Here is a 23,518-nt window from a genome sequence, read left to right on the forward strand (position 1 = left end):
TTTGATTTTTTTCCCAAAACAAAACTTGAGTTTCCCAGAATACAAACCTATGTGAATTAATATCAGTTGATCTGAGAATGTTTTTCTACCGAATAGAAAGTTAGCATCAGCTTTTTTGATCTGGCATTTGTGATTCCACAAAACTCACATAAGGTACTTTTAATTTCAGTTTTATTTGAGAATAATATTTGTTTCTTTTTTACCGAATACAAGTTGGCATAAGCTCTTTTGGTTTGGCATTTTGTGAATTGTGAAATTGTGGAACTGGACTAGTAATGATGCAGGGCATAATTTATTTGATAACGCATAGGAAAATGCTATTCAAAAATAGGCAAATTACTTCACAAATGGGCGGATATATAGAAGTCTTTTGTGTTACACAGGAAACTCATAATTTTTACAAAGTTCAGAGCCCTAAACAATGCTACATAAAAGTTAAACAGTACATTAAGATCTGTAAATGATCGGTGTCATGTATTGTACTGTACTTTCATTGTATTGCATTGTTCTTGGAAAGCTGTATTTTATCGCTCTCTCTCTCTTCTTTTGTCAGGTGGCAAAAGCAACTTCACGAACTGAGTAAGCTGCCATCGTTCACTAAAGTAGTCTCGGCAGGGAATCTACTGAGTCACATCGGACATACCATCCTGGGAATGAACTCAGTTCAGCTCTACATGAAGGTTCCAGGAAGTAGAACACCAGGTTGGTGGGAATAACTTCATATTGAATGAATATTGATTGGTATATTCAAATGTGGAAAGATGACTCTGTTGGCTATTGCTCAAACCCCCCTCCCTTCCCCCGACTCGACCCCAAATTGTTGAGAGCATATGAAATAGCTGGTATTAACAGGAGATCAAAACAAGATATGGAGTGTGTGGCCTTATCCTGCTTATTTTTAAGCTAAAGTAACCATAAAATCAGGCTAAATTTGGTGCTGTGGCCGAGTGGATAAAGGCGGTGGCATTTGAAGCCATGAGGCTAAGCAATCGGGAGGTTCCGGGTTCGATACCCGGCCGGGTCATAGTAAGGTTCATCCAAGAGCAAGCTACGGTTTTTTCCCATCTGAAATGACTTTCTAAAACTTGAAAAGGATTCCAAATTTGGGTTAAAATGTTGAATCGGAAACCACCTAACGTTTAAGTTGTAATGCATATCCCCTTGCTGGTTCCTCCCACATTTGTGGTCGCTTGAGCGTCGTATAAATAACTGCTGATTATTATTATTATTATTATTAATAAATTTAATTGATATATTGATATTTTAATATGATGATACTTTTACTTTGATCTGTCGTTCCAGGTCATCAGGAAAACAATAATTTCAGCTCAGTCAATGTCAACATTGGTCCTGGTGACTGCGAATGGTTTGCCATACCAGAGGCCTATTGGGGAACTCTATACAATCTCTGTGAAAGGTATATATCATTTGCCATAAACCTCCATCAATTTTCTGCTTTCTTATGTTATTTTATTTTCTAATTCGCTATCATCTTTTTTCCCCTTCTTTCCAAGATGGTTGTTGATTTGCTGGGTATGGATGGTCAAATACACAATACTGGTGGTATTCTTCAATGGCGTGTGTATACAGAGATATTGAAGATGAGCTAAATTTTGCCTCTGTGAAATTCAGGCTGTGTGATATTTAAAATTAATGCAACTAAGGAGAAAATAATAAGAATAAAACCCCCACATGCACCTTAATCGTTTCCTGTATAAGGAAGCCGTTTGTGTCGACACAGATTTTAAGTTCTTGGTAAACTTGAATTGAACAACAATGTGGGTGAGCTAGAACTACTGAGTTCATGGATCTCACGACTCTCAGCAGTTTTGTGTTCTGTGTACTGTTAGTTTGTGTGATGAAGCATGACCTCATGTTGAAACTGTTATAAACCTTGTCAGTTTATCCAATTTAGTGGAGACACCCTCAAGTAATGCTAACAGGATATTTGATAGTCTCTTCGTGTTGTTATAAATTTACCTCTGTGATTGTATCAAAAGAGGATACCTGTTTTGTCATACTGCAATTTATTGGTTCATGTTTTGAATTTTTTCCCAAAACAAAACTTGAGTTTCCCAGAATACAAACCTATGTGAATGTCTTTCCACATTAAGTACTTTAAATTTCAGTTGATCTGAGAACGTTTTTCTACCCAATAGTAGATTGTAACAAACTGCAAAACCGAGTATTTACATCTTCAGAGGTTTTTTGTCGCCATGGAAAATGTTTTGGGAATGTTTTATTGATTAACTCTAAGGTGTGATTTCCTCAGTAGTTCATCACAACGTAAAGCACAAGAAAAGTATTAAAGACAGATGTAAACTAACTCACAGTTCTTGTTCACTCTTGTTCGTTCATCTTCAGAGCAAATGTAAACTTCCTGAAGGGTTCTTGGTGGCCGGTGTTAGAGGATCTGTTCGAGGAGAATGTCCCGGTGTACAGGTTCATTCAGAGGCCGGGGGACCTGGTCTGGGTGAATGCTGGGACAGTCCATTGGGTGCAAGCAGTGGTAAAGACACATCTCAACAATATATTCTATTAGATTCCTCACTCTATAGAAGGGCTCACTGTATAGTAGGGCTCACTATATAGTAGGACTCACTGTATAGTAGGACTCACTATATATTAGGGCTCACTTTATAGTAGGACTTACTATATAGTAGGGCTTACTACATAGTAAGGCTCACTATATAGTATGGCTCACTATATAGTAGGGCTCACTATGGATTAGGGTTCACTATATAGTAGTGCTCACTTTATTGTAGAGCTCACTATATAGTAAGACTCACTATGTAGTGGGTTGACTATGTAGTAGGGTTCATTATATAGTAAGACTCACTATATAGTAGGGCTCACTAATATGGTGGGGCTCAATGTAATGTAAGACTCACTATATTAGTGAGTCTCACTGTATAGTAGGACTCACTGTGTAGTAGGGATCACTATATAGTACGGATCACTATATGGTAGGGATGATACTCTTCTCATCATAAGCAGAGGACAGCATATAGCAGCTATCTGTGATTGGTCACCAGTTTAAACAAATTTAAACATTTGGAGTTTCACTCATCATACGAAATATAATCGATTGATTTAAATACTTACTCCCGGTTCCCTTTTTTTCACCATCGGTGGTTAGTTATCGAGTAAATCAACAATTCAGGTTCATTCTAGCAATTTCATTGCCAACGTTTCACATGGATTCTTACTCCTTCCCCTCCCTCACCCTCCCTCCCCCTCCCTCCCTCCACCCTCCCTCCCTCTCCCTCTCAAGAGGGAAAGTATTGATGTATTCTCTGTTCGTTGTTCTACTCTTGTTGTGATATTGCTGCTTATATTTGGGCCGTAGAAGTCGGCCCTCCCAGACGATTGATTTGATTACTAGTAACATTGTGTGTTTCTCTTTAATTGTTGCTCTTCTAGGGTTGGTGCAATAATATAGCCTGGAATGTGGGTCCATTAACGGACTATCAGTACAGGTTGGCCCTTGAAAGATACGAGTGGAACAAGCTGCAAGGGTACAAGTCCATTGTACCCATGATCCATCTCACTTGGAACATGGCCAAGAATGTCAATATCAGGGATCATAAACTCTATGAACTATTGAAGTAAGTATATACCAACCTCCTGTATCTCCATGATTGGTTGAGAAAGGGATGGGTTAGAAGGCTTGTAGGTCAGATGAGGTTGGGAGAAGAAGGTGGGAGGAGGGGTGGATGGGGGTGGTTTCAGAGTACTGGTGTGAATTTTGATAATGCAAGAAAAGTAATTCATCCAAACATTTGACTACTGTTAACAATAGAAAGTGTGAACATGTTATAGAAAGGTTTCATTATGTTGTTTTTGTGAGTAGGGATTTTTTTTTTAATCTTTAGAGCAGGGGTAGGGGTGGAACGAGATCAAGGTGGGACATATTATCAAGTGTTTGATAGGTACCTGCTACTGATATATTGAAAACAACAGTGACAGAACCTGATGGGTTATCAGTCACTCTATGTAGACAATTCTGGCGAAAGAAATGAGTATTGTCGGGTTATCACTAGTTTATTAATCATTTGTTAAGTTTTTCAAAGTGACCAAGGTCGTCTCTCCTAACTTCTGATATTATGTGATAGCCATCTGTGGCTGACTGAAACAAACTAAACCAGGGTCCATCCGAGTCATAACTTTAATCTTTTTTCCCCCGGGCTCCTTTCAGATATTCCTTACTGAGGACTTTGAAACACTGCGAGGTCGTCCTAAACTACCTACGTGCAGAAGATATCGAGGTACATTGGCATGGCAGGGCCAAGAACGAGGCAGCGCACTATTGTTACGTGTGTGAGGTAAGTTCTCCCAGCAACCCTTTCTTCAAGCCTAATTTAGAGGCTGTGATGATCCTCAAACAAGTCTATAAATTTCTTACTGTGATATTTTTTTCTGAAAAAACAAATTGAGATGTTCAAAAAGTTTCATCATAGTTAAATTGAGTAGTATTTAATCTCTAACAGAGTTTAACTTGGTAAGGTTTAAGTATGTTATTTTATCGTTCATAAGTTATTGAGAATATTGATATAGAGTTTTGCGTTTGTATAACAATCTTGGTTTATTTGCATTCCTTCTTCCCATGTTGTTATATGTCTTTCCCTGTAATGTGAAATATTTTGCTTTTATCATGATGTGGTCCTGTGAATGGAACAGAGACTTTAAATTTTAATCTTGATTGGAAAAGAAATTTTCGTAGGGATCCCTTCCTGAGTTTGTAAAATTTTCCGTAATACAAAGATTGTACCTGTTGCTTGTATAGGCCAGCTGGGACTTACCCTGAAGGGATTCCAGACTCTTCTTCTATCTCTCTGTTTATTTTTTTTTTCTTGTTTAGGTGGAGGTATTCAACATTCTATTCACCACCTCCAAGGATAGGAAATATGAGGTATTTTGCCATGACTGTGCCAGGAAAACTCATCCTCAGTTGAATGGATTCATTGTGCTGGAACAGTACTCCCTTAAAGAACTCAATGAAATATTCGATCACTTTGTGTCCAGAATGTCCAAGGTAAACAAGCCAGTCTGTGTTTCTTTCTGTTATTTTTTTTTTTTTAGGAGACAGAAAGTCTATTAGGAGCAACGTTAAATATCCATTTGAAATTTTCTGCACCATTTCTTGTCGCTCTTACTATGGTACTGTAATTTTGTGCACTGGAAAGAATGTTCCTTTCGAACATTGCCATAAAAGCAACTTTAGAATTTTTCTGAAATGATTTGCAAAAGTATCACTAGAAGAGTGAACTGCAAGGTGTGACCAGCAATGTAGTGAAGTAAATATGCATTACAATAGATTGGCTATTACTTGTGGAACCTTGCACTAACTGTTTACATGTCTAGCTTAATGCCACAATAGTGGGAGTTTGTATAAATTCTATTCCCTTTTGACCTCTGGAGGTCATTAGCTGAAACCAGGTCTAGAGGAGATAGCATTGTTATTGAACATCATTGTAAAATAATGATTGTTGATAACTCTGAGTATGCGCAATCAGTACTACGTGGGTTCAAATTTTGTCAACAAAACATGTTAGTAAATTTATATTTAAAGCACAAAAAAACTAATGTGTGGGAATTTGAAGGAAGATCCTGAGGAGTAAAACATCAGTTTTTGTAATGAAGCAAGCAAATTTAAAGAAAGAAGAAATTAAGTCAAATGCTAGCAACTGTATCTATGTTTGCTTAATTGTTTTAAGCATACACTCACAGTATGACTGTTGTATCTAGAGCTTTAATATATCGGACAATAATCCACAGGAGCAAGATTACAACAACAAAAAACAATTATTCTGATCTTTGTTGCTCCTTGCCTCAATTAAAAATTCCCTTTTTTTTATTATCGCAGTTGGAAGAGTCATGACGAAAGCTGCCCGCAGCTTAGGATTGCTGCCGACAAACTCGCAGGAGAAAAGTACTCTGCTGGGTGACACCCTCGCAAGAAGTGCGAAGAGATATCCGAAGAAGTGTGACGAGATGAAAGACCGAGAAGCCGGAAGGGAAGAATCAAACGATCGTATCGTGCAGTGTTTTGAGATTTGAGTATCTCTTGAATAAAGCAATGGATAGGTTAATATGTTAGTCAACTGCAGCCGTCAGAAAGTAGAATCGTCCTGAAAATTGGCTCTGTATTTAAACCAGTCAATCTTGAAAGCCCCAAGTAAAGAAACCCCTCAAAGAAATTCTGGTTCTACTACTCGTAGGACTCTTGATTTTCAATGCATTTTCATGTTTGCGTGATCGCAGGGTATAAATTTAGTGCTCGGATTTTGTATAGCACTTTTGTAGGCTCTGAACGTTCCTTTGCAAAGTGCTGTGGTTCCCTTTGTACGGAAACTGCTGAGTACATCTGTGCACTCTGTGTAGCAATCTGCCCATTTTGCATAGCACTTTTGAAGGCAATGAACGTTCCTTTGCAAAGTGCTGTGGTTCCCTGTGTACGGAAACTGCTGAATACATCTCTGCACGTGCATAGCAATCTGCCCATTTTGCATAGTAACTTTGCAGTGCGATACCTGATCAAATTAATTCCCCTGGATTGGAAACCAAATTCAGCTCATCTGCCTTTCTTGGATTCATATCGTCATCCATTTTGGCTGAGTCATGTGATCATGTGAAAACAGTTCACTGTCGATCGCTCACCGACCTTTGACCCGATCATGTGTATTATCCGTCTTCCCTTTCCAAGGGATTTGTGATATGTGTTTGAAGTGACATCATCATGGTTCATACGGTTATCGGTCTGGATGTAAAAGGGAGCGGGCTTCATAGCCGATCAAGTTATTCTGTTTTTGCGCCCAGGTTCATCTTTCCTCGGGTGGCTATTCCTTTAAGAAAGGAAATTGATATGCATTGAAAATCATTCAGATTTGGTATTTATACAAAGCGAAAATATTTACATGAGGGATGGACCCCATTAAGGACCAAGAAATACCCATATACAGGATTGATGTTCCAAACAATAATATCATATGTTATATCAATATATCATATGGTTATTACCCATTTATGAAAATTGATACTATGAAATCTACTGGTAAAAAATTAGTGTAAGTGTGTTATGGATCACGGTCAGATAGCTATAGCACCTTGTCATGACTTGAGGGGGTGGGAGGGGGGAATAAAATCAAGAGGGATGAATTTTGACAGATATTGGGAAGTATATATCTGAGGTGTTAAGGGCGTAATGAGAAAATGAGAACAGTGTACAAACTGGCTGTTGATTTTTGGAGTTTGTTAAAGTTTGCAGTTGCCATGGTCACCAGAAGTCGTGAAAGATTATAACGAGAGAGAGATGAGAGAGAGATGAGAGAGAGATAGAGGAAATATTAGTCAGAAATGAAGAAATGGAAGAGTTTGAGAATTCATGTAGAATAAATATAATTGTATCAACAAGTACTACATTTAACATGTTTTATGAGTCTAGTTTAAGAGCCTATCGTTGCTTCAGGGAGGTAGAAAACCCTGACCTGGGGGGTGTGAATTGTTATGGGATGTAAATTTGTACAGAGTTTCATAGCTGTATCATTGAAAAGAAAAAGTTAACTTATTATCATAAAACGTAGATTTCTATATTATCATCATCACCAAGGTAGTGTGCTATCAGAGAAACACTCAAAACCACGGGCAAGTGTCTGCAGAAGAAAAACAACACAAAGAAGTCATATTTTCATAATAAAAAAAATCAATTTGAATTCAAACAGAAGAAAATTTCCCAGGGATAATATATATTAAATCAGAGAAGAACAAGAAGTCTGGCAACAGTCGATGGTTCGATTGGAAATGGTCGTCATTAATGGCCCCCATTCGGAGGCCATCCTCTGTTGATTGGTGTCATTCATTGGTGAATGAAGATTTAAAGTCATCGGGTTCAGATACGTTCCTTATAGTGGATTAAATTAAATCTCATTAAATTGAGATGTTTTAAAGTTTCCCTGAATGAGTTTGGTTATTTGTTTAATTAACAGGTACAGACCCTCCTTCTCTCTGTTTTAAAAAGTTGTTTAAATTAGGAGCCGTGGCGGTGACGAGGACAGAGATTATAAATGAGAACGGGAGACTGTAAATACAAAACTGAATAGTTTGGTGTTGTGTTAATATCATTGTTTGCATCGTGAAATGAAATGTTGTATTTTGGACATAGTCCATTTCTGTGAGGGTTTTCGATGATCAAAAGATGAATCAAAAGATGACTGAGACTTTTCTGCAACGAAAATGTAAAAGAAAATGTTTAACAGTTTTGAAGAATTATGCTGAAAGGATGAGATTTTCATGTGATTCATTTGCAGCATTGATTGATGATAAGACATGGCAGGAGTAATATGATTGGTGGCTCTGCTCGGTGGTACTTAATTAGCATCGCTCGGTTAATTATCTAATCTTCCTGAAACGTTTACTAATAACGTTAGCTTAACCCAGTCCTATTCATCTTCTCCGGGATTTGTCCTTAGTATTTTGTTGAAGAATAACCTCCAAGAAAATTTATAAAATTTCTGAATATTGTTTGTTATGACACAAACTGCACAGGGTGCTTGTTTTGAGAAAAGAATAAGGTATGAATATTATCCATATCTAAGAATTGCATTGTGATTCCCATAAATAAACTCTGTTGTGCACAACATTGAAAGGAAAATTTAAATTTGACAGAGTAATGGAAATGACAGTTGCCGCACTTCACCCTGGAAAGATTGATGGTCAATTGTGTCAGTCTGGTTAAGCTGAGCTTGTTTCACTGGTCATGATGTGGATGGACCACTTTATGCACACTAAATAGGTCACATTTGTCATGACTTACTATGTGACTGTCACATCTCTTGTGACCTGCAGTAAGGTACGAGTTATATCTCAATCACATCATGTGACATGTCACGCACCAGTCACATCTCTTGAGACAACGATGACGTACCAGTCACATCGCAGTTACCTGACCAGTACGTCGTGTGACCTCAGTCATGCATCTGTCACATCTTGTGACTTCAGTTACCTGACCATCATGTTATGGGACCTGTCACGTACCAGTCACATCTGTTGTAACTTCAGTTACCTGACCATCACGTGTCATGTGACATGTCACACACCAGTCACATCTCTTCTGACATCAATGACATACCAGTCACATCTCTTGTAACTCCAGTTACCTACCCGTCACATGTCATGTGACTTCACCTCAGTCATGTATCTGTCACATCTCTTGTGACCCTTACTTATTAACCAGTCATTAGTCGCCGTATCTAAACTCTTTGAAAGTCCAGGACTGGCTTTCTTCCATTGTTAAGCTGAAGAACATGATTGCACCGATTTTATTGGAAGCAGGTGATACATCATAATCCTGTTTTAATCATTTGATCCTACAAAGAAAGTAACTAACTTGGGAAAAAGAATCGACGACATTGTTGTAGCAATCATGTTAATCGTCCACGAATAAACTCAGCAAATCTCGAGTTGCACGAAAGCTTGGTTTTGATGGGTAACGGTCAATTTTAATCGCAGTTTATTATACCTCATGTAGACAAATGTATCTTATCTTTAGTTTAGTTACTGCCACACTGTTAGCTACAAAGTTAAAGTAGCTATTATTAATGTCATTATTAATATTATTATATTGTAGCCTATCATGATACAAAGGGAAATTGTGAATTTATAAGACAAAAAAAGCAATAACTAAACTTTTTTTTTTCTTCTTCTTCTTCTTCTTCTTCAGAAAATATGGAAAATGAAGTGTTTTTCATTCTTTTCTATATCGTTTATTTTTCAACCATTTCAGAAACATTCCACCAGCCTGTGTTTGTGGTCCTGTAACTGTCTTGTATTAACTGTTATAATATTATATCTCGTCTATTGTAGAATATATCATAGGAAAGAAGGGAAAAAGTGACAATTTTTTGTCCTATCAACAAAGAGTTTTTTTTTTAAATGATCTTTTAATTTAAAAGAAAATATGGCACTAAGCATCAATTATAAGAAATGTTCAAATGCAATGTGGTTATAATAATACTAGCTTTCAAGAAAAAAAGCAAATGTTGTCATATTTCAAAATAGTTGACCTATAAGATGTGTTTAAGTTTTATAGATTTGTAGATTTAGACTTGCTATGCATTTTTGCTATATTGTTTGCATTCCGGGGAGTCGCATAGAAGTAGTACGATAATAGTACTGTCGATTAGGGTCGGGTTTGGTTGCGGAAGTGGAATAACAATAAATCTCGATCTTTTGATAAATTTTTGTGCGTTTTGTCATTTTGGGAAGTGCACCAAAGGCAATGTTCAACTGCAAGAGATCTCTGTCAAGCTTTTTTTTTTTTAATATTTTGTTTTAAAGGTATGGATTGATAAAATTCCTTAGTTTGAATTGAAAATTTTGTGAGGTCTTTAAAAGGCATATTAAAATAAACCTATTTTGTCCTCTAGGTTACTTTTTTTTTTCTATTTGAAAGATTTTTTTTTGCTCCGAGTTTGAAATCATGTTTGCAAGCAAGTCAAATTAACTCTTTTTAGCATCGGCCAGCAGTATGTGTATTCCCTTATGAAATGTATTATTACGAATACTGCATTAACTAAAATATCAAATGAGTTATTATTGAATGAAAAATTTCTGCTGGGAGTATATAAACCCTTTTGTACGATGTATAGCCGCCTAAATGGATATCCAAGTACAGAGAAAGACATACGGCAACACGGTTCAGGGGTGTAATGTGAGAATGTGAGAATGAAGTTGAATGAATGTCTCACAATATGAATCAAACTTTTAGTGGCACGTACAGAGTCCCAAAGATGAGTACAAAGTCACAAGTATGTGAAATGTGCAAATTACCAGTTCATAGTCCAGATTCCTTTCAGCAACATGGACTTGTCCGAGTACCGACTCGAGTACCTAGAGTCTTCCAGTTATCGTGTACACACTCTCGATGCTACAAAGAAAAAATCCAATTTCAAAATTTGTAAGGAAGCTTCAAAAGAAATGGTGGACATAATATGGAATCTCCTTTTATAATACACACCTGTAAAACTTTTCCTAGATCTATTTTAAACTTTGTTGTAAAACACAAAATTGGATATGTTTCATGCATTAAAGATTTTGCATGATTGGGTATGCAGATGGAGGGAGCAATGAGTGGGGGGGGGAAGAGGGGATAGGTTATCATCAGGTTTAACTGTCTCCCTTTGGTACCAATTTGATCATCAGTTTGAAGACATATCTGGGTTTTGTAAAAGTTGACATAATCGTTTGAAATATCACGTGTGATGCTGTTGAGGTGGTGTCATGTTGCCATGGAAGCCTAACTATTACACTAACAAATGCTGCATAAATAGAAGTATTATAACTGTCAATTCTAGTTTTGCCGTGTCCTACTCGAGTTAATTTCCATGTGTTTTTTTTTCCTTATTCGTCGTCAGTAAAATCCTCTCAAACTGTTTCTGCTTTCATGATCTTTTTCAAAACTATGATAACTGCCCGCGTCAACCATTTATCCAAGTAATAATGCATTGGACTGTCGTTCTGTTCTGTCTTATAAATGACTATTATTATTATTGTCATCTGATTTTAACTTTAAAGCACTGTCAAACAGTGTCCTTATATACTGCATTGCAATCCATTCTCAACCTCTAGAGGTATGGCTCCCAGTTTTTTTTTTCTCCAAAATTTATAAAATTTTTGCAGTCGCTCGAACCCTTCCCCCAGTTTCAGGATTCTAACCCACTTGAGAATAGTAACCATTTCTCATTTAAATAACTGCTGTCCTATGTTTAGAGTTGTTGGCCCAGTGTTGGGTAATTGAATTGTGCAATTGTTTGCATTAAACTACTTCTATTTAAATTTCCTAGTGTGAAATTTCAACAGCTTTGATTGAAAAAAAAAAAAATCCTACTTTCCAGTGTAGGATGTATTGAACTTGCCAATTCCACTTCTTGGGGGAAAAAATGATGCAATCATCCAAATTTTGATATGACTAGGAATATCTCTAGCCCCCCTCTCACCCCCCCCCCCCTAAGACCTGAAAGGTAATCAAGTGGGGTAATACAAGGAAAGATTTTCATTTTAGTAAACTTTTCCAGTCTCACACAAAGTAAAATTACTCTCTTTTTTTTACATCCCATTTCTGTCATGCTTAATCAATATGGTTCATTTAGGGTTTTTTTTTTCTCACTTAAAAATTTGAATTTGGAATACAGACAAAATATAAATTGTAAGTTGGCATTAATATTTATTAGAATCAGCAAGATATATATAATGTTATGTTATCTTGTGTACTATTCGCAATGCATTTATTAATCCCTTTCTAGTATTATTTAGCTACCATAATGAATTTTTCTATAATTTTTTGTTTGTTTGTATAGAAGCTATCTCTGAACATCTTAACAATATTATGTCACATTTTTGTTAATATCGTCTTTGTATATCATTGGAAAACAACAAAAAACCAACAAATTGGATTGTGGGATAGATGCTATTCTGTAAATATTCCTTGTTCCTATTTTCTCCTTCATTTTGTGTAGAATATTATTTCTCTCCTCAATTGTACAGTTTTAAAAAAAATCCTTTTTTTTCATTTTTTCTTGTTTGTAGATATTTCTCAAGTTTATGCTTCGTCTGGTATCAAGTCATTTTTTCACAAGTAATTTCAAAAAATGGAAAAAAGAATGGAAAACTTGTTTTCACTATTACAAATACAAATTGAGTATGAGACAATTTCAAGTAAGCTTCCTTTTCCTTTTTTACCATTCATATATTTTTGAATCAGAAAATGCTTCTTTAAAAATGGTTTTATAACGTAAAAGCTGTCTTCTATGTTGGGTTGTGTACTTCACATCATTTAGGGCGAGCCAGGTAGTATTAAAACAAAATGGCTACCCCTCTTTGATACCCCTCTTGGGTACCCCCTCTTGAGTACAATCAATAACTACTCCCAACTCCAACAACAACCAAATATCAGTACAATCCATATAACAAAGGAGTCAAACGGATGAAAACAATTTGGTTTCATATCTCTATTTTTCACAAATTTTGCTTTGATCTAAAAAAAATTAATGACTTTTTAGTTAGTTATTTGTTCAATAATTAACATATATACAACTATGAAGAAATCATGAATGAATTAGTGAATTTTAGCTTAATCTGTGTTCATACCAAATTTGAACCAATATTGGGAAGTTAATATATCGATCATATATTCAATCTAATATCACCAACAATCAATCAATAAATACAGGGAAGATTCGGTAACCAATCAATAAAACAATTGACAAATTGCTTGAACTTCAATCTGATATCACTCTTAATCAATCTAGTTGATGCAAATGATATTGTTCACTTTGTTTTCTATCTGATTTACCAACAATCAGATCTAGATATACATGAAAGATTGGGAAGCTAATAATCAATAAACCAATCGATCAATTATTGGGACTTTACTGTTTACTGATACCATTGAGATCGATAACCTTGTTTCAAACCGATTTCACGACCAATCAAATCTAAAAATAAAATGAAAGATCAGAAAGTAATAATCAATAAACCAATCGATCAATTATTGGGACTTTTCTCAGTTACCACCCTTGATCTATGCTACTGATATCTGACATCACCACCAGTTACCACCCTTGATCTATGCTACTGATATCTGATATCACCACCAATGGATTCTTTAAATACATGGACGATTAAGAATCGACAAAACCAATCACTTATCGAAAACCTGATTCACTTTCACTGGTTAAATTCTAAAAAAACGCAAGGCAGGTTATTCATCGAATCGTTCCATGAATAACTGAAACCTCATTTCATCCAATCACAGTTTTAATCCATTTCATTGTTACTATTGAGATTATTTCCCATTGTTTTGAACAAAGAAAGTTCCAAACCCATTTTCAAATTTTGAAAAAGAATTTAGACATCTTAGTTAAACTGAATTGATTTGCTAACAATGCATTTCTTTATTTCTTTCTCATTCATACTTTCATTTTTTTTTTTTTTTGGGTGGGGGGTTGAAAAAATGAAACTTGCAGCAGAAAGGTATAGGCTTCCAAACTAAATGATCTAGCAATGTAAGTATATATATACACCTTGATCCATGAAATGATCAACTTCAGAAGGGGAAAGTGAATATTGGACATTTGCATGAGTACAGGTAATGTTTTCACATTTCGTGTTATTAATATTGTAAATTTCTGGTATCCTCCTTTAAGGCCAGTTTGCAGCTGGTTTAGTCCAGACTTTGACTTTCATTACTTGTAATAACTAAATCCAAAACCGTGCACTTTTAAATTCTGACAAACCACAGACCGAAATTCAACGCCATTTGTCCCTGCAAAGCATTGTAGAAACATTTTTAAATCTGCTCTTTCGTCAATATTCTTGTTATTTCTGGAGAGCTGATGCAACAATCTATGTGCTTGACTATGAAGTTCAGCCACTCTTTACTTTCGAGTCTTCTCATGTTGAAATGTGGTATTAAAATGCAACCTGCACTGACACAGAAGCTGCATTAAAATAGTCTGCAAATTTAATTATGTGCCTAACCTCATCATCCTATAAAAAGTTGGGTCACCTTCAACTCAATGAAACTCATCTTTTGTTTTGTACTAACATTATAAACTTCTCTTTTTCTATTCAACACAAAACATAAACACAACATTGTACATTTCTAAGAATGTTGCTGTACCAGTACAATGTAAAATACTGTGGCATAAAAATAAACAAAAATGGGTGCCTATGTTGCCCTCTTTCCCCCCACCCCCCCCCACACCCCTTCTAAACCCAATTATTGGTCAGATATTAGCTGAGCAGCTTCGTAGCCCTTACCAATAAAGTTTGAGACCGACAAATTTTCTTGAATGAAGGCACAAAGGTCAATTACATACTGTGATAGTCTACAGCTTAGGATGGTACATATGTAATTATGGTTTATAGATATCTAATGATGCACTGTAAGTAAGAGATATATAGGTCCCAATACCAAGTCTGTAAGTTTTCTCCTTTAAATGACCTAAACCAATTGAAATATATTATAAAGATACTAACGTGGATTATGTAAGAACTAAACATAACGTAAGAAAAAATTGTTCCTAGAGGAAAAACATAAAAAAAAAAAGACCATGTTGGGTGAAATTACTTGGAATTCACTGGAATACTACCAAAGAAAGAAAAAAAAGGTGGGAAAAGGAAATAAGAAATGTGATGATACATTTGTATGAAGGAAGAAACAAGTCTGTTACATTGGCAGCGATGCTGTAACAATACTTATAAAATCGCGGTACTGAGAAACACCTCAATATCTCTCCCAATGTTTCTAGAATATAACAATGAGGGACTCCTGCAAGGAGAGACCCTGTAACTCTTACGATAAAGAACAAACCAAACTTTTGTCAAAGGATACTTACATCCGGAACTCTTTACTTTCTGGACAAATTATTTATGCATTTTCCTGCGCCATTGGCACTCAACTCACAACTGAACAGAGCAAGTCACAGGAAAAGAATGACCAGGCCACGGCACCGGATCTGGCCAGACAGAGCTGGCTAGACCGGCTGCCCTTGGCAGGCTACGGTATAGGGTATAGTTAGTGGTAGTTTTTTCTTGTGAGTTGAGCGCCGATGGCGCGGGAAAATGCATATGTAATTTGTCCAGAAGGTAAGTTGTTCCCTCGTAAGTAGCCCCACTAATCAGGTGGAGATAATTCACAGGTCAGCTTTATGGCAGCAAGTCACAATTGCCCATTTTTTTTATCAATCTCCCCCCCCCCTCCCCCGCAACCCTTCTGTAATGATGACTCCATCTGAGGGTTACCTTGATTACCAATAAAGATCTTTTAATACAAACTACTCAAAGAATTTCAATTATTTCTTCTTTTTTTTCTTTCTTACTTACTTTTTCGTTTTTATTAAGTGTTGATTAAAAACCTTTTAGCTACTTACTAGTATTTTTATCCCCTGATAAGTTATGACGTAAAATACCAATCTGAAAAAATGTCAGCAGGTTTATCTTCTACACCAATATAACACCGATAATATGAATGGCAATTTGTGGTGCTGGTGATTCTTTTTTAGGTGTAACCAATGAAAGAAGCTTGAAACAAAAAAGGACTATTCCACAATGATCGAAGTCAATTATCCCAGCAAGTTATCTCCTCTTCAAATATCATCTTTAATACCTTCAATATCTTCTATACCACTACTGAATAAACTGTTTCCCTTTGGTGAATGTATTGTGTATCTCATGGCAGATTATCATCAAATGTTGCTTGAACACCACAACGACACCACCATATCAACAGTATCTCATGGCAGATGATCATCAAATGTAGCTTCAACACCACCACGACACCACCATATCGACAGTATCTCATGGCAGATTATCATCAAATGTTGCTTGAACACCACAACGACACCACCATATCGACAGTATCTCATGGCAGATGATCATCAAATGTAGCTTCAACACCACCATGACACCAACATATCGACAATTCCTCATGGCAGATTATCAACAAATGTAGCTTCAACACCACAATGACACCACCACATCAACAGTATCTCATGGCAGATTATCATCAAATGTTGCTTGAACACCACAACGACACCACCATATCGACAGTATCTCATGGCAGATGATCATCAAATGTAGCTTCAACACCACCATGACACCAACATATCGACAATTCCTCATGGCAGATTATCAACAAATGTAGCTTCAACACCACAACGACACCACCACATCAACAGTATCTCATGGCAGATGATCATCAAATGTAGCTTCAACACCACCACGACACCACCATATTGACAGTATCTCATGGCAGATTATCATCAAATGTAGCTTCAACACCACTACGACACCACCATATTGACAGTATCTCATGGCAGATTATCATCAAATGTAGCTTCAACACCACCACGACACCACCATATTGACAGTATCTCATGGCAGATTATCATCAAATGTAGCTTCAACACCACCACGACACCACCATATTGACAGTATCTCATGGCAGATTATCATCAAATGTAGCTTCAACACCACCATGACACCACCATATTGACAGTATCTCATGGCAGATTATCATCAAATGTAGCTTCAACACCACCATGACACCACCATATTGACAGTATCTCATGGCAGATTATCATCAAATGTAGCTTCAACACCACCATGACACCACCATATCGACGGTTCGTTTTGGTGATTGCACTGAATCTCACGGCAGATTAAAATCAAATGTCATTTTCCAGGTGACTGCAGGTTTAAACATCCACACCACTTTATTACCACCAAAAATAAGCAGTTCCTTTTGGTGACTGCACTGAATCTCACCACAGATTATAATCAAATGAAATTATTTCCCGGTGGCTGCAGATTTATCTTCTGCACCACTATGACACCACCCAAAAGACAAATAGTTCCTCTTGGTTGGGGAATTGTAGTACCCCATGATAGCTAAGATAATCGAATGTAGTAATTCCAGGTGTCTGCAGCACCACTGAAGCAATTGTTCCATTTCCTTGTGGTGTTGTACCATCCCATGATAGATACCAGAATCAAATTTAAAATTCCATATGACTTCTAGTACATATATCCTACACCACTATAACACCACTGACCGACGATTCCTTTTTGCTTGTGGTGTTGTATCCCAGGAAAATTACCAAATCAAATACAGGTGTGTACCAGCAGCCAGGCCATCAATCATATGATGTGAGGTATATCTTTTACACCGCTGTAACACCGCTGTAACACCACTGTAACACCGCTGTATCAACTTCCCATACAATAATCACCATCCATGATCGAACCATCCTTTGTGGGCTGATTGCTTCTACAAAAGTCTTTATTTTAAAGTTTGAAAGTTTACAGATTTCTCAAGAGTTTCAGCAGGGTGTTGGTTTCAGTGACCAGGTGAATTGCGCTTGCGTAGACTACCTGTATATTACCGTCCCTAAAGTACATTTTCAAGGTGTCACTGAAACCCTTTGAAGACCTGATAAAGTCTCTCTTATGGCCATCCAGTGCCTGAAATAAAAGAAAAAACACATCGTCTCATGTAACGTAACTACCAAATTTTATGGGAATCCAACAGGTATCAAAGATATTTGTCTAACACCTTAGAAAGATAGAAACATGCCAATTATGGAGATAAAACTAACTTTTTAAGCAAACATAAATGTTTAAAAAATCAGACAATTTTTTATGAAAGAAATTGTCCGATCAGCGTATTAAAAGGTATGACATGGAAAACTGTTTTACATTCGTTTTTTTGCTCATTTGGTTGAATTTTTGCATGAATTTTACCTTTCTCTTGTCTGGGTTTGCAAAGGCCTCATGATGTCTGAATAGAACTTGGACAGCTTCAAGCATTTCCTTAATACCACTGGCTATTTCTCTGTGGAAGAAAAGTGATACCAATGTACGGAAACTCTAACGAGCAGTAATTAGTGTCTGAGGCTAGCCTTCCGAGACCAGCATAGTAAATATCGACAACCATTCTGAAATATTTGTTCCCGGTCGGTGCCGAGTGTTTGAGATACGACATTGGACGGTGCGTACCATTCATATGTTTATCGAGTAACAGAATTTGCAGTACAGGCACACCCAGCGTGAGTATGTATGTATGTATCTATCTATGTATGAATGTATTTATTTTAATCCTCATGCAAAGCAGGAACTTGCGAAGAAGCCTCATTGGCTTATCAAAGCCGCAAGCTGACCGAAGTCAGTCTCTTAGATTCATTAGTTCCTGATAAGTTCCCCTTGGTGCGAGAATGAGTACTCGAATACGAGTAGTAAGGGAGTACTCAATCTTACACTTGTAGCTATACTAGATTTCCCAAAGGACCCAAGTATGAAAAACACAGAGTATATATTCATGAGGGAGAGTAGGAACACTGGTAACTATGGTAGAAATAGAAGTATGAGTACTGACTCACTACAAATTTGTCACCCGTACAGGGAATGAATTTTATCCGGGGTTGCTTTGCAAGTGTTAAGATGTATGGCTGTTTTGTACACAAGAACCAATAAGTATTTTATGAGAGATGAAAACATTTCCGAGCTTTCAAAAGTGATATGCAAAGGAGTTGCACACTAAATTATTCCATGATGTAATTTAATGATGTCTGATCTTTGTGAGGTTTTATATCTGTAGAACATGATTAATACACTTTGCTAGGACAAATCTGCAAACCACAAAGTGCTGGTGATTTCAGCATAATTATGTCCAAGCTGGTCTTTAGATAAGTGTCTCAAAACTCTATTCACTATTAAGTGTTACACTGTCGCCCCCAAAAATATAGAGAACCCCCAAAAAAACAAGAATTCATGAAACTCCATAAAATGCTAAATACAACAGCGATCACCAGAAAATACACTCTTGAAGATAAAGAATTAATGCTGCCAACTTGCAAACGTCATTACATTTTCCAAAATGGAGTATCAAAAATTATCCTATTTGCCACAGGGAACTAATGTGAGTGTTAAGTATAGGCATACTTTATTGTCTGCAGAAACCTTGGTCTGTCTACGGCCACGTCGGGCAGGGTCGCTAGTATCATTTTTAATGCTTGTGATTGGTCCTGTAGTCTGACAAACTGCGGTTCACGTCTTGTGATGGTATATTCTGGGGAAAAACAAAAGTAATAACAGAGATTATTTGATGTTTCCAATTTAGTAGAGCTCTATCTTTGATCCCATACCTTTGCTGCAAATTTCATTTCGATAAGCGTTTGTCGCATTGCATTGGTTGCTATAGTCCAACCTCCAAAATGAAGGGGGAGGGGGGAATATATTAGGAAAAATTAAATATTAAAAGATAAAAATATTAAATGTTAAATTATCCAAACCTAAAATCTTCATTTCAAAACAAACCTACTTTTTGCTTACTTCTATAATGAAATGGAATGTGGAAATAATATATCCTGTATCCAATAGCGACATGCTATGCAAAATGGGCAAAGTGAAAGATGTATACAGTGCTTTTGTACAGTACAGTACAGTTCAGTTTTGTACAGTACAGTTTTGTCCAGTACAGTTTTGTACAGTAGTTTTGTACAGTACAGTGCAGTACAGTACAGTAAAGTGCTTTTTGTACAGGAACCTCAGTATATTATAAGAGATCAAATTCAGAGCCTTCAAAAACTGCTAAACAAAATATGAACACTATATTATGCCCTGTGTTAATACAAACTGGTTGCATAGTTAACATTACAGAAGATAAAAACCTCATATTGTGAGAAGCTTTAATTTCATACCTTCACTTTCACAGGCACATAATTTAAGGAGGACTTTGGTCAAGTCAACTTTGACCCCTTTGGCTTTGAGTATTCCCATCACAATGTCTTTGGTAAGTCCGGGATTATGTCGTTCTGCTTTCTTGAGGGCAGCTCGTAGTGTTTGAGCATCTGGTCCACTGCTAATCTGAACAACACAAATAAACAAGAAAATGTAGGAAAAAAGAGTAATGATGGAAAACTATAATGGAAGAGCAGACTTTTGTGTGCACTATACAGACAGGGCTGGGGGGGGGGGGGGCAAATATGTAAAATGAGTTTAAACTGTTTAGTACCTCACTGAGCAATGATTCTATGATGACATACTGACAATGGGTGTGAAATACATAACATGAGTTTAAACTGTTTAGTACCTCACTGAGCAATGATTCTATGATGACATACTGACAATGGGTGTGAAATACGTAACATGAGTTTAAACTATTTAGTACCTCGTTGAGCACTGGCTCTATGATGACATACTGACAATTGGTGTGAAATACGTAACATGAGTTTAAACTATTTAGTACCTCGTTGAGCACTGGCTCTATGATGACATACTGACAATTGGTGTGAAATACGTAACATGAGTTTAAACTTTTTAGTACCTCGTTGAGCAATGATTCTATGATGACATACTGACAATGGGTGTGAAATACGTAACATGAGTTTAAACTATTTAGTACCTCGTTGAGCACTGGCTCTATGATGACATACTGACAATGAGTGTGAAATACATGAGTTTAAACTATTTAGTACCTTGTTGAGCACTGGCTCTATGATGACATACAGACACGGGGAGCCAAATACATAATATGAGTTAAACTATTTAGTACCTCATTGAGCACTGGCTCTATGATGACATACTGACAGTGAGTGTGAAATACGTAACATGAGCTGAAACTATTTAGAACCTCACTGAGCAATGACTCTAAGATGACATATTGACACTGGGTGTGAAATAGGTAATATGAGTTTAAACTATTTAGTACCTCGTTGAGCACTGGCTCTATGATCACATACAGAGATAGCGATTCGGGTTTGAAGCCTTGTAATTCATCATCCATCTTCATGCTTTGTGGTTTCCTGGAGTTGCTATGACAACAAGTAATTCATTGGTTGCACAACCACGCAGCAAATTCTTGCTCGGTGATTACTCTTACGCTGGAGGGAGAAACAAAAGAGGAAATGATGGCTAGACTCAAGATCAATGGATTGTGTTTATTATGTTACATGTCTAGTCATCTAGAGATACATGTATGTTATCATTGGCACGTCAACAAAACATTATCTCAAGAAGATTACATACATTCTTTGCCAACATCAACACACAGCCTAGGCTTCCACAGCAGAGATGAGCCGTTGCTACTTTGCGTATAGATAGTAGGAATCCAATTTGGTGAATTCCACATTTTTTGTGATGGTACTGTTTTGGATTAGGACTGCAAATTAAGAGCTAGTGAAGGTAGTCAAGTCTTCTAGTCAAGTCAAGTCTAGTCAAGTCATTCTTCTTCAGTTAGAATGTCCTCGTCAGTGCAACACATGAACCATTCTCATTAATCTGATTAACTAAATCACACTTGAACATTATCTGGCTACAACTTGACTCCACACCATTTTTGACTGAAATATCCAACTGTCTCATCTTATACCTCCATGCGAGGTCATTGTGTTGGTATAACTTCGTGGGGAGAATATCCGTGTAAATGTGTGCTTTCAGTGTGGAAAATTTTGGGATAGTACTGATGACCCTGAATAAGGGATTCTTCTTACACCTGATGCGAGGTCATTGTCTTGGTAGACCTTGGTGGTAAGAATATCCAGGTAAATATGTGCTTGCAGTGTGGAAATTCGGGATAGTACTGATGACCCTGAATAAGGGATATTTCTTACACCTGATGCAAGGTCATTGTCTTGGTATTACTTGGTGGTAAGAATATCCAGGTAAAATATGTGCTTTCAGTGTGGAAAATTTCGGGACGGTACTGATGCCCCAGAATAAGGAATTCAAGTTTTCAACCCCAAAGATCATGTCTCTTGCCCTAGCCACTTTAGGACTTTATTCTGATGCCTAACATTATTTCACTCCATTGTCCTTTGCTAGGGTCTATGTACCAATATTTGTCATTTTTTATATCTCTGCAAATAAGTTCACATTTGTTGATTACATGTTTATAAGACTTGTAGCCTAAGGGTTGTAAACAGGTGGTCCAACAGAGTAATTAATCGTACAACAGAAGGGGAGTGATATAGCATAGTATTTTTCCAAATAAATTGCAACACACAGTTTCAAGCATATCAATTTGGTTCATCCACTTCTAAAATAAAGAATCCTACTGCAAAATAATACAATGTATTGTATCCATATAAACACATGAAATGTCAGACATGCTTTGTGATGCAAATGTGAGTAGGCATTAATTTTATGAATATGATGTGTGCACAGCCATGCTGGGTACTAATAGTAAGGCTGTCTGGGAGCAAACTCCAATTGTGTATTTTGTTTCTATATGGGTACCCAAGATGCAACAATGTTTACAAACCTTTTACATCCTTTCTCAAAATGGTATTGGGATAACACAATCCCAGGTCAAAAAGCCCAATGGGCTCCTAAAGTCCGACTCCTAGTGCTACTTTTCCAAAATATACATGTCGAGTACTGGTGTGACTGTAAAAGTTATATTCATCCAGCTTCTGAGAGAGTACATGGCTAAACTGTATCACTCTCGACTATAACTTAAGTATGACGTCGTACAATTTATATTAATTGCTTAGGTTACTTAGGCCTAGGGCATAAGGTAGGTTAACATTAGCATTAAGTTGCCGTAACGTTAGGCCAAGATAAGCTTTATACTGTAAAACATAAGTTAAGTTAGCCTGGCTGCTCATAGCAAACAGATGATAAATTATTTCAATGCTTACTATTCTAAGGCTAGATATGCGTAAGTGGTACTGATTTTATTACTGATGTCTCACTTGAGACATGGCCTACCTTTGAAAGAAAAGTACAAGTTAAGTTTCCTCTTTGTGGACTACCAAGTGCTCTTTGATGCTGATATGATATATTCGTTACATTTCACGGCAGCTCAGACGTACGTACGTGGTTCTTATACTAGTACACCCATAGATATATGATGCTTGTCACAGTTCAGTGTTTGTAACGCGGAAACACATAGAATGGTGACGTCATTGGGTGGAGGATTATTCCAAACAGCATGCAATATAGTATATATCGCGATTAGTAC

At 36.7% G+C, this 23,518-nt stretch overlaps 2 protein-coding genes across 6 annotated transcripts in view; one reads left to right on the top strand and one right to left on the bottom strand.

Annotated features, from left to right (window-relative positions):
- LOC139975148 (histone demethylase UTY-like) overlaps positions 1-12,711 on the top strand; it is a 90,643-nt gene extending 77,932 nt beyond the window's left edge. For all 5 annotated transcript variants that reach the window (XM_071982792.1, XM_071982795.1, XM_071982796.1 and 2 more), the window contains 7 exons: positions 554-702; positions 1,303-1,417; positions 2,365-2,509; positions 3,424-3,608; positions 4,199-4,325; positions 4,862-5,035; positions 5,867-12,711. In XM_071982792.1, coding sequence (XP_071838893.1) covers positions 554-702; positions 1,303-1,417; positions 2,365-2,509; positions 3,424-3,608; positions 4,199-4,325; positions 4,862-5,035; positions 5,867-5,881 — 910 coding nt within the window. In that variant the 3' untranslated portion in view covers positions 5,882-12,711. The remainder of the gene's footprint in view (positions 1-553; positions 703-1,302; positions 1,418-2,364; positions 2,510-3,423; positions 3,609-4,198; positions 4,326-4,861; positions 5,036-5,866) is intronic.
- On the bottom strand, positions 6,591-23,417 carry LOC139975185 (programmed cell death protein 10-A-like). Its single transcript, XM_071982871.1, has 6 exons — positions 23,266-23,417; positions 21,266-21,437; positions 20,256-20,421; positions 19,498-19,624; positions 18,301-18,391; positions 6,591-18,021 (listed from the first exon to the last, which is right to left on the bottom strand). Exons 2-6 carry the CDS (start codon positions 21,344-21,346, stop codon positions 17,860-17,862), a joined length of 627 nt encoding a protein of 208 aa, XP_071838972.1. The 5' UTR covers positions 21,347-21,437; positions 23,266-23,417; the 3' UTR covers positions 6,591-17,859.
- Between the last annotated feature and the right edge of the window lie 101 nt (positions 23,418-23,518).

The sequence above is a fragment of the Apostichopus japonicus genome, chromosome 10 (genome assembly GCF_037975245.1).
Source record: "Apostichopus japonicus isolate 1M-3 chromosome 10, ASM3797524v1, whole genome shotgun sequence".
Taxonomy (NCBI): domain Eukaryota; kingdom Metazoa; phylum Echinodermata; class Holothuroidea; order Aspidochirotida; family Stichopodidae; genus Apostichopus; species Apostichopus japonicus.